This window comes from Carcharhinus amblyrhynchos, chromosome 24 (assembly GCF_965287045.1).
Source record: "Carcharhinus amblyrhynchos chromosome 24, sCarAmb.v2.hapA, whole genome shotgun sequence".
NCBI classification, from domain to species: domain Eukaryota; kingdom Metazoa; phylum Chordata; class Chondrichthyes; order Carcharhiniformes; family Carcharhinidae; genus Carcharhinus; species Carcharhinus amblyrhynchos.
Window position 1 is genome coordinate 13,125,682 of NC_137347.1, and position 12,371 is coordinate 13,138,052.

The window sequence follows — 12,371 nt, forward strand, 5'->3', positions numbered from 1 at the left end:
ACTTATCCTGTTTTTCCAAGGCTCTTTCATCATGCTTTGCCAATATAATGATCCCTCTGGGCAATTGCTCTATTTGATGGTTTTATGGATGCCTTTTTAACAGCTTGCCCCCGCCTCCATCAATGGGTGGAGCAAACCAGTGAAATTACGCGAGAGCTGAGAAATCAGGTTCACACCCGATTACTCGTCTCTCACGATCTTACCGGCACCGCGTATTCAGCAAGGTCAGCGTCTCGCCCAGTTCGGTCACAAGGCTGAATAAATTATGCAAATCTAATTTTAATATCATTTGAATGGAATTAGCAAGCCTGGGGCATATTATCTGTGCTCACTTGCTTTTGTGGCCTCATTGGAAGAGATTCTCTCAGGTGAGATAAACACCTGCCTGTTGGTCTTGCTCGTAGAAACAGAGACTGTTGAACCCACCGGGAGGACCAGGGCATGGGATGGTGACCCTTTGGCAGTGCTCACCTGGCACCTTGGCACAGCCCACTGGGCACCTTGATTTTCCCACTGGGCAGTTCTAAGGGGTAGAGCTTTAAGGGGGTGGGGCCTGAAGGGGTGGAGCAAAGCCAGGACGGTTCAGTAGGGTAGAGAGGGAGTCCATGCTGCCACTCTGCAGGTGATCAATATGAAGAGGGGTGGTACCCACTGCCAATCTGCAGAAGATCGATGAGGGGGCTGCATGATTGGTCTGTGCATCAAAGGGAGGGGCAACAGGGGAAATATTTCCATGCAGTGTGGGGCCCATGATTGGCCATGGGCTCCTGCGGTCACTGGGTGTGGAGTTTCTTGAAGCTGGCTGCAGCAGCAGAAGCCTGACAGATTTTTTCCTCACTGTCAGGCCTCTGACGTTACAATTGTGAAGTGCAGTCACAGAAGCCTGCACATGTGCAATAGCCCCCCTCTACTAGAGAAAGTTGGCTGGTGATTTAAGCCCCATCCACTACCTCTGGTGGCTGCAAAGAGTCGAGCCCATTTTTTCATAGTCTAAGTCCTTAAGAGTTGGAGTAATGACTCACCCAAAAATAGGTCTGAAACTCCCCCATGTTCACCCTAGCTGGACACTTAGAACTTTTCTCCTAAACTTTCCCCCAGGATGTGAGGAACCACAGCAGATCCATATATTTTGATATATAGATGGTGAATAAATGTATTAAAAAATAATGTGGCAGCTGATGTCGAATTGAATAACCTATATTCAATTCAAGCTTGTGAATTGAGCAGAGGTACTCAGCAAAGCAATTACCTAATCTGTGTTTCATCTTCCAATTGTAGAGAAGACTGCATCGTGAGCAGTGAGTATAATGTATTGTGGTAAAAAAAATGGACAAATACATTGTATTATAGATGGGAAGAATATTTGGAGTCTTGGATGATGAGAAGGGAAGGGGTAAAATGGCAGTCATCTGATCTTCTGTGCTTGTCTGGGAAGATGCTGTGAGCAGGGGTGAGGGGTGATTGAAAAGTGCACTACGATATTAGGGAGGGAATGGTCACTTGAGAATGCCAAAAGGGGAAGGAATGATATTTTTGGTGGTGGCATCATGCTGGAGGTGAGGGAAATAGTGGAGATGACCTGGCTGTGAGGGAGGAATGAGACTTGAAGTGGGGAAATGGGTGGGATACAGTGTGAGGGGTCTGCCAAAAGCAGTAGGAGGAATCCTCAGGTGAGCAAATTGGAAGTTGAGTGGGAAATAGCGATGTGTTAGGTGCCATGGTAAGATCACAAACAACAGCAATGGAGAAATTGGAAGAATGGAAGACTATCTTCCAGGAAATAAAGTTGAGTGGAAATATAATCAAAGTAGTTTGTGGCAATTAGTGTGCTTATAGTAGAAAAGCAAAATCATGCAGATGCTGGAAATCTGAATTTAACAACAGAAAGTGCTGCAAGTACTCAACAGACCAGGTGTCATGTCTAGAGACAGGACCATCATGCTCACATTTCAAGTCAATAATCTTTCATGAACTAATGAAAGGTCATCAACCTGAAAGGTTAACTTTGTTCCTCTCTCCACGGAGGCTGCCCACTTTGCTGAGTACTTCTAGCATTTTTGGCTTATAGTTCTTATAGGTCGACAACCAATCCTCAGAAGTGGAAATCATGAGGGAAGCAAAGGGATGATTTGGAATTGGACCATGGCTGAGGTCACGTATGAACTGATTCAAGAACAGCTTCTCCCCTGATGCCATCAGATCCTTGAATGCACGCAAGAAACAGTAGTTTTCACTGTATCACAATGACAATAATAAATCAAATCAAACCATGTGAAAATGAGGGATGGAACTTGGAAGCAAAATTGATTATATTTTCCAATCCATGCCAAAAGCAAAATGCAGCACTGATACAGTCATTGATATTCTGGAAACAGAGGTGATGGAACGGACCACCAAAAAGTTGGCATGGCTGGTACCCATACTGATTCCCATGGTAACACCTTTTGTTTGGAGTAAGTGAGTGACCCTACTGAGTTGCAGTAGAGTTCTTAAACTGCACTGAAGAATTTAGAAGCAAGATGCAGAAGTTTGCATTATGCCATAATGATACGTTGCTTGATTCTCTTCGGACTCTTGTAACAAAGTTGGTTCCTTCGCTTGTTTGTCAAGCTTCTCTATGTTTATACTTTCTGACAATTTTTTAATACTCTTTAAGAGAAGATTCATTTTTCTCCTAGGTTTGGAGCCCAGTCCCCGAGCCCAATAAGTATTTTGCAACATTGCACAGGTCAGATAGAGGGAACCACTCAATTAGTACAAGCTAAGAAGCATTCCTTCATAGCAATCTCAAAAGAATGAATTCTACTGCATCATTATTTTCCCCACAAATGGTCCTCGGGGCTTCTTTGAGTGAGACGGCCAATTAGCATTGAATTATGGAAGGATCTGTGCACCATGAGTCACATCTGGAAGGATTTTTCAGCTACATTGTGTCTGAACTCAGGGATTTGGTTCAATTCCAGCTTCCAACACTGACAACCATTGTAGTAAGCTTACATTCACATTGCAATGAAGTGACTGTGAAAATCCCCTAGTTGCCACACTCTGGCGCTTTTTCAGGTGCACTGAGGGATAATTTAGCATGGCCAATGCACCTAACCTTCACATCTTTGAAGTGTGGGAGGAAACCCAATACATGTGACAATAATTAATCAAATCAAACCACGTGGAGCATGGTGGCACAGTGGTTAGCACTGCTGCCTCACAGCAGCGAGGACCCGAGTTCAATTCCAATCTCGGGTCACTGTGGAGTTTGCACTTTCTTCCCGTGTCTGCGTGGGTTTCCGCCGGGTGCTTCAGTTTTGTCCCACAGTCCAAAGATGTACAGATTAGGTTGATTGACCATGCTAAACGGACCCTTAGTGTCAAAGGGATTAGCAGGGTAAATGCTCAGGATTAGGGGAATAGGGCCTGGGTGGGATTGTGAGCAGTACAGACTTGATGGGCTGAATGGCCTCCTTCTGCACCGTAGGGATTCTATGAAACCAAAGCACCCAGAGGAAACCCATACAGACACGGGGGAGAACGTGTAGACTCCGCACAGATAGTGGCCCAAGCCAGGAATTGAACCTGGGTCCCTAGTGCTGTGAAGCTGCAGTGCAAACCACTGTGCCACCTGATAGTGCTGTGTGCCAATCAGCCACCACCACATTCCTACCATTTTCAGTCGATTTTACGCACCTGGTATCTGCAAGATATGAAATAATCAGTACGTGTATCAAGCATGCAGGCTTTTGGGCAACAGACAGAGAAAAAAATAAGATACTCAGTTTGGTAATGACACAGTGCTGCCGTTGCATAGATTATATGCTGTGAAAGTGCTGTAAGAGCAAATATTGCAAATTACGGGATATGAAAGCACAACAGGGACTCTCTGGTTGCCAATCTGACAAACGAACTTAATATTTTACACGGAGCCTTGCCAACTTTATAATTATATGTTAACCAGAGATCTCTTTTACTGGCTAATATATTGTCTGCCTTTTCTTGAATTATTTCTGAGTGCCCTATAGACCACGTAGTACTTCACTATCAAGTTTACTAATGCAGGTTGGCATCTTGTCCCCAGAACAACCCCATTTCCCTCTTCCTTACCAACCTTCCTTCTTACCAACTAACCATAAGCTGAGCAGGTTGAAGGACAGCAGATGCCTGGTTTTCCACACAAACAGTGTTCAACAAGTAATGCTAGATTGCCTTCATGTTTTTGCCAGAGTTTCAAACAGAATTGGACGAGTCTGTGAAGTTTTCTTAAAAGTTATCCATTTTGCTTAATGAAGATATCAAAGCAATTTCTTGAGAGCGTCTCTTCAAAACTTCCACTAAAATCTGGCTGGTTCTTAAGCAGATTGTAGGGGAGGCATTGGAGAATGTCAAAAACATGAAGCAGACTTGTGGAGAACTGGCAAGCTTGTTCTACATTACGTCTGACTCTTCTGCTTTTAGTGAGATACAACTGAACGCTGCCCAAAGTGAGCTATCAATTGCTGTGAATATTAATGGTTAGGTTTCTCAAGGGACAGATGCAGGTTTATTTGCCGCCCTACTGATTTGTACTCTCATTCCCATCAGTGGCGACAATATTGGAGAGGAGGTGGTGGCGTATTATCGTTAGACTTAGCTAATATACTGGAGAACCAGGGTTCAAATCCTGCCACAGCAGATAGTGGAATTTGAATTCAATAAAAAATATCTGGAATTAAGAATCTGCTGATGACCATGAAACCATTGTCGGAAACACAAATCTGGTTCACTAATGTCTTTTGCCGTCCTTACTTGGTCTAGTCTACATGTAACTACGGAGCCACAGAAACGTAGTTGATACTCAACAGCCCTTGGGCAACTAAGGATAGGCAATAAATGCTGGCCAGCCAGTGTTACCCATGTCCCATGAATGAATAAAAGAACGAATTGCAGTGCCACTGTGGAGATGTTGCCACATTAACTGGGACTCAAGCAATAGCACAGCAAATTATTGTTACGATTTTTTTAAAATGCAAAATGGTCAATAAAATGCTTTGAATTAGACATTTGATTATTCAGCTGAAATATAAAATAAAATGAACACTCACTGCCTTAAAACAAAATGTTCAAATTAAAATCATAACCAATGGACCAAGAAATAGCAATAATCTACATATTACTGGGAAGGAATTTCTAATGGAAATTCCCAATCGCTCCCATAAATTCAGGAGAAAATCTGAAAAAGAAATCCTAAAGAAACAATTTGACGTGCCATTGTGAAGGGAGATCATGAGAACCTTTGAGAGTTGGGGAATGAATTTCTACAACAGTTCTTCAACTAGCCCATTGTAACTTTGGCGACAAACCTGTAGAAACATTGAAAAATGCTGCATGCATAATTTAAAGTTTATTTATTAATGTCACAAGTCGGCTCACATTCACACTGCAGTGAAGTTACTGTGAAAATCTCCGAGTCGCCACAGTCTGGCACCTGTTTGGGCATACTGAGGAAGAATTTAGCATGGCCAATGCACCTAACCAGTACAGCTTCTGGACTGTGGTAGGAAACTGGAGCATCTGGAGAAACCCACACGGATAGGCGGAGAACGTGCAGACTCTGCACAGTTCCCCAAGCCAGGAATCAAACCTGGATTCCTGGCAGCAGTGCTAACCACTGTGCCACGATGCCTGTTCTAATTTATGCCTATTTCTGGGTGTTGCAGCAATCTCCTGCAGAAGGTACAGTGAATGAATTGTAGATCTTTGCCCCTGTGGAAATTCATTTCTCGGTGCAAAAGATTCTGGTGTTGATATTTCTGTTTTGAAAGAGTTCTGATATCAATACTGGCTTTTTGAAAGAAGCCCTAAAGGTGAAATTCCTTCATCAATAGGACCTCTGATAACGAGACTCTTTCTTAGAAAGAAAAGCCTGCCAGTCCTACAATCTTCCAAGGCATCCAAACTCCTTCACTTTTGGCCTTTAAACATTCCTGATTTTAATCCAATATTTGCAACCATGCTCCAGGTATAAAATCTCAAAGCTCTTGGAATCTCCCCCTTAAACCTTTGTATCCCCCATCCTCTATTTACTCATTTAAATTATTCCATTATACCTACATCATAAAATCATAAAATCCCTACAGTGTAGAAGAGGCCATTTGGCCCATCAAATCTGCCCAGACTCTCTGACAGAGTATCCTCATAGGATCCTACAATGCAGAAGGAGGCCATTTGGGCCATCGAGACTGCACCGACCGTAATCCCACCCAGGCCCTATCCTCACAATCCCACAAATTTATATTAGCTAGTTCCCTGACCCCACGGGTTGATTAGCATGGCCAATCCACCGAACGTGTACATCTTTGGACCATGGGAGGAAAGTGAAGTGTGTGGAGGAAACCCATGCAGACACGGGGAGAACTTGCAAACTCTACACTGACAGTGACCCAAGCCAGGAATTGAACCCAGGTTCCTGGTGCTGTGAGGCAGCGGTGCTAACCACTGTGCCACCGAGCCACCCTATCATTGAACAACTTTTCGTTGTCTGCCTTAACATGGCCTTATGTGTTTCAGTATCAGATTCTGACTGACAGTACCCCTGTGAAGCATTTTGGACCATCTCACTGCATTAAAGGTGCTATATAAAAGCAAATTAGTTGGTGTTGTAGACTTTCTCTTCATCATCAATGGATCTATTAAACTTTTCAAATGTAGCATTTTTCTCACTACTTGAAAGCCAGGTACCTTTTTCTATATACTGAGTCATCACTGAGCTTGTTAAAGCAGTTGATATCATTTCATTGCAGCTTGAAAACTACATTCAGGACAGCGTGAAGACCGAGATGGTGGAGATCCAGAGGAATGTGGTACAGAACCAGACAGCAGCCATGTTAGAAATAGGAACTAGTCTCCTGACTCAAACTGCGGAACAAACTCGCAAGCTCACTGATGTGGAAACGCAGGTAATCCTTTCACTTAACTGAGTGGCAGTTAAAAAAAAAAGCAGCCAATAATCAAAACTAATTATATGGCAAACTTCCAAATAGTTGCAAGATTTATTTGAATTTGGAGAAAAAGCAAAGGGTGGCATTGTTCCTGAGCCTGGAATGAACCAGGTTGGATTTTGTAATAAATCTTCTGAGGCAGAAATCCCTTCATGAAAACCCCTTTATTTACAATTCCAACAGTGGTACGTGGATTGCTTTCAGTCAGCAGTCTACCTTCGGAGGTGCCAGAGGAACTGACACTCCCAGCTACATACAAGGAAAGGACTCCCTGACTGGCCCATCAATTGACTCCTTAATCAGGGAGTTCATATTCCAACAGGCCAACCTCATTGGCCTGATTGAAATCATTACAGATTTATTCTTGGTTGGTCCATTTTGGATATATTAGCTGCCCTTGCAATGGAGCAGCAGCACTTTTGGTCACAACTATAGACAGTTGAAGCCCCGCAAAACATAGTCTTAAGCTGCAAAGGCCCACGATCACCTAAGTTTCAAAAAGCTGCATTGCAGATCACATTGTGGCATATTCCTGACCACCAATGAGTTGCTGGGTGACACACTGTCAGTGTTCCGAACAAAAGACTGTTTATTTTCTATTTCCTCTAGTTAAGGCCACAATTTCTTCTCTGTGAAACACGCTTAAGGCAAACGTTTACCTTCCTTGCATCATCATTTATTTGCTGACTAATGCACTTCCGAATGATCTTTGGGCTTTTTCCAGGTTTTTCCCATTTATTTGCTATGTTGCAAACTCCCAGCTAATTATAACCCTCGATTTAGATTCATGGCTTTCTGTGCTTCATTTTATGAGCTTGGTGAATATTTAAGAAGTTCAGGGTTGTACAGTTTGAAACTTCCACAGAATCCTTTTTTTTGGTGAATACTCAGTCATAAATAAGGCATTATTCAAGGACGTCCTACGGCATTGCCTCAGGAAAAATGGGTCCAAATTACATCCGTTTCTAATCAAGGCATTTATGGAGTACTGGTTTTTATAGATGTTAGAAGAACTGATATTTAAATGTGCTGGTTGGTCTGATATTGGGAAACCAGATAAACGTTTGTTGTGCAGATAGAATGCAGGTTTTATCTAATAAATAAGCGCAGTCGCCCAGAGAAAGACTGGAAGAAACAGGGGAACCATTTGGGGATGGGAAAAAGATGGGGGAACGGGGTGGTGGGGGGTGGAGGGGAGGCAGTGAGGGGATCAGAGACAACAGAGTAATTTGGTAATGCCAGAAGCAGGAAGAAGAGGCCAAGGAACAAAAGGAGAGGAAAAGAACAAGAAGCAGGCCACCAGGGAAGGGCCAAGATCTGTGATGGATTTGAGATTTCTTGGAGTGGAGTATAAGATTACAGAAGTTTTGCTGCAACTGTACATGGTGCTGGTGAGGCTGCATCTGGAGTGCTGTGAACAGATTCCGTTCCCTTATTTCAGGATACTTATTATTCCATTGGAGACAGTTTGGAGAAGGTTCACTAGGATGGTCCCCATTTGGAGGGATTGACTAACGAGGAAAGTTTAAATACATTGGGAAACTCTCTGGAATTTAGAAGAATGAGAGGTATCCCATTGAAACATAGAAGATTCTTAAGGGATTAGACAGGGTAAATGCTGAAAGGATGTTTCCCCTCATGGGAGTGTCTAAGACCAGAGGGCATCATCCCAAAATAAAATAGTACCAACTTTAAGACTGAAATGAGGAGGAATTAGTTCTCTTAGAGGGTTGTGAGTCTTTAGAACTCCTTGCCACAGAGACCTCTGGGGTCAGGGTTCTGGGCCAGAATTTTAATGCCTCACTCACCTCGGAATCAGGGCAGGTGAGTCTCACAGGATAGAATTCTCTGTTGGCCTTGGGCAGGATTTTACGAGCCCCACCCATGCAAGGTCACAAAATCCCACCCCTTATGTATATTTAAGGCTGAAATGGATAGATTTTTGATCAGTGAGGGAATCAAGGGTTATGGGGAAAGAGCAGGAAAATGGATATGATGAATGTCAGATCAATGATAATCCCATTGAATGGCAGAGCAAACTCAAGGAGTCGAACGGCCTATGCCTTTTCCTACTTTTTATGTTACGTTGTGGGTCAGTAAGGCTCAGGGGCTAAAGGAGGCTGAAATGTTACACCGGTTAATACCTGGTCCAGCTCAGTAATTAACCACATAACTGAGCATCAGACATGATCTCCTAGTTGTCAATGCACAACTAATCACAATGTGTGGCAATTAACCTTGCTAAGACAACTGCTGGTTAAAAATGTGACATTGATTGTCTATACTGACAGAGATAGCCTTTGTGGGTTGGGGGGGGTGGTAGGGGGGACTTCTTATAAGTTAGTAGCACTGAGGAAGTTTCCTACAAGAAACCAGCTTGAACTTTAAAGACCAGTCTGGATTGGTTCTTCCATTGCAGCCACCTGATGTGAGTAACACTAAATAGCTCCCCTGACCCAACCTTATATCCCCCCGACCAGCCTGTCTCGACCATGCAGACCTCCCCAGACCCCAACCTAACCACCCCTGAACTGAACCCATTAATCCCCCCGACCCGACTCGACATGACGATCACCAGTCTGGTTGACTGCCCACATGACTAGACTTCCCAAGTGGGCACCAGTTACCTACCCTTGAGTTTCAGGAAGCTTTCCGGTCTGCAGTAGTATTCCCAGCAGTGCCACTAACAGGGAAATTTGGGACATTATCTTCACTGCCACTACGTGAGCAGTTTTTAACCCACAATTTACTACCCAGTTACAAAATTATGGGATAACAAGCACAAAATCAGAAAACATTTTTATTTATTCATTTATGGAGTTTGGACGTTGCTGGCTGGCCATCCCAAGCTGCCCAAATTGAGACTGAGCCACATTGCTGTGGATCTGGAGTCACATGTAAATCAGATCAGGTAAGGGTGGCAGATTTCCTTCCCTAAAGCACATTACTGAACCAGATGGGTCTTTCTGACAATCGACAATAGATTCACAGTCACCAGTAGATTCTTAATTCCAGATACTTTTATTGAATTCATACTTTACCATTGGCCATAAGCGGGATTCGAACCCAGGTCCCCAGAACATTAGCTGAGTTTCTGGATCAATAGTCTAGCGATTAATATCACCGAGCCATCATCTCCTCTCAATATATAGACAAACCCCTGGCAAAAATATCAAAAATGTTTTAAATTTGTTTTGAGTGTCCCTTTCTCTATCTGATACTTGGGGTGGGATTTTCCGGCCTTGTTCGCCCCGAAACCGGAAAATCCCACCCAAGGTCAATGGGCCTTTCCATGGCCTGCCCTTCGACTGCTCTGATTCCCGTGGCAGGTGGGACAATAAAATCTGCCCGTTGATCTCCTTCCGTTCACTCCTGTAATCATTTCCAAATCAGTCTCGCACTTGCCTTCTAAAAGTGGCAACAAATGTCCCTTTGAGTCAAGTTGTCCCGAAAAGGTTGCTGTCCATTTTCAAGCGGTAGATACTCGGCAATTAAAAAAAGAACATAGATTAGCAACGCCACCCTGGCTGTGTGCAGCATTTGCTTCCCATCGATTTGCTTGAAATACATGAGCTCCTCAGAGTTTCGCAGCTGTTGAATCCTGGCTGGAGTGAGAACTGCTTCCTTTTATTCTCAACCGTCATTTGTATATCTTCAAGGTTCTGAATCAGACATCGCGGCTTGAAATCCAACTGCTGGAGAATTCGCTCTCAACGAACAAACTGGAGAAACAAATCATGGTGCAGACGCAGGAAATTACCAAACTCCATGAAAAGAACAGGTGGGTTTAAATGCTTTGTCACTGAAGCACGAAAGACTCAAAACTGTGCGGTGAGGTGGGGAGCTCCCTGTTGGAATTGGCCAGCGCAAAGTGCCCCTGAGATCTAATCTCCTGAGCTCAGTGTAACCTATAATTCCAAAAGCCGTGGGATTGAAGTGAAAGAACGTTTGTGGCTCGGTTCAGTCACTATGCAAATGTCAAAATTTCCTCTCCCAAGGCCATGGATGCTGGGTCAGATAATCTAGGAGATTGATCTTTCTTTCTTTGATAAGGCATTGTGGGATAGGGATAAAAGGCAGGTAAATGAAGCTAATAAAATAGACATGAGGGAGTGAATGGCCTTTTGCACTTGTACTCATGTTTCGTGCTAATTCATCATTCATAGAACCCCAAAGGGCAGAAGAAGCCATTCTGCCAATCTAGTCTGCACCAACTCTCTAATCCAGTATTTTTTTATCACCAGTCCCTTTTCCCTGCCCTATCCCTGTAACTCCACACATTTATCAGCTGGAATTTTACCGCCTCGCTCATTTTGGTATTGGGGCAGGCGAGGCTTACAGGATCAAAATTGCTGTTGGTCTTGGCGGGATTTTACAACCTTGCTCGGGCAAGATCAAATCAATGTCTAATCAATCTAGCCTACATATCTTGGGACACTAAGGGGCAATTTAGCATGGGCAATACACCTAATCTGCACATCTTTGGACTGTGGGAGGAAATGGGAGCACCCAGACGAAACACGCAGACACGGAGAGAACCTGCAAACTCCATTTAGACACTGACCCAAGGCTGGAATTGAACCCAGGTCCCTGGAACTGTGAGGTAGCAGTGCTAACCGTTGTGCCACCATGTCATCCAGTCCTTCCATGACACAATAGAGCATTCGGAGCAGCTCATTTTGTCAAGTAAGCAGCTTTAGACTATTCTAACTCTAGAAATAAATGGTGGATTCATCTCAGTACTACAATCTCCATTCACAAACACAATAAGCATCATCATTCTTATAAAAGGTCTTAGACAAAACAAGTGAGAAGATATCACCCAGCTGACCCGTAAAGTGCAACCAATTTCATGGCACCTTGTGATCCCGTCCCCTCCTATGGAGTGCTTTACCTGTGGCTGAGGATAACATGGAGGCAACTTGGTCTCTGCTTCTGCCTGCGGTGCCATTGGCTTCTATCCTCTTCATAGAGGTGCTTGTGAGAGCTGGTCCTCAGGCTGCTGCCCCCGTGTCATTGCAGAGGCAACCTCTCTCATAGGGCTTTGTGACATGGATAGTTTCTTAGTCGCAGGAATCAAGGAGCCATGGGATAATGCTGGTGTCAGCTCAGGAGCAATGTCCCCTCTTCAGCCTATTTGAGTGTTGCAGCCACTTGAAGGTGCCTGTGCATTATAAATGAGGCAATGGGATGAAATTATCATCTACTCCAAGCATCTTTGCACTATCGATGACAATGCTGCAGAGGGCACCAGTCTTTCTGTGTGTGTTGCTCTTACATCTACTTAGGTTCATGCTACATTTGGCTTTTTGTCACCCTCTCAACGGAGAAGCCAATGTACTCAAAACCCGGAAAGCACACGCTGGCATGGACCCCTCCAGTGTCTGCCCATGGCTCCGCAAT

At 43.9% G+C, this 12,371-nt stretch overlaps 1 protein-coding gene across 2 annotated transcripts in view; it reads left to right on the forward strand.

Annotated features, from left to right (window-relative positions):
- Positions 1-12,371, forward strand: part of angpt2b (angiopoietin 2b) — a 217,863-nt gene that overhangs the window by 83,002 nt on the left and 122,490 nt on the right. For both annotated transcript variants that reach the window (XM_080211209.1, XM_080211210.1), the window contains exons 3-4: positions 6,771-6,926; positions 10,628-10,749. In XM_080211209.1, the coding sequence (XP_080067335.1) occupies positions 6,771-6,926; positions 10,628-10,749 (278 nt within the window). The remainder of the gene's footprint in view (positions 1-6,770; positions 6,927-10,627; positions 10,750-12,371) is intronic.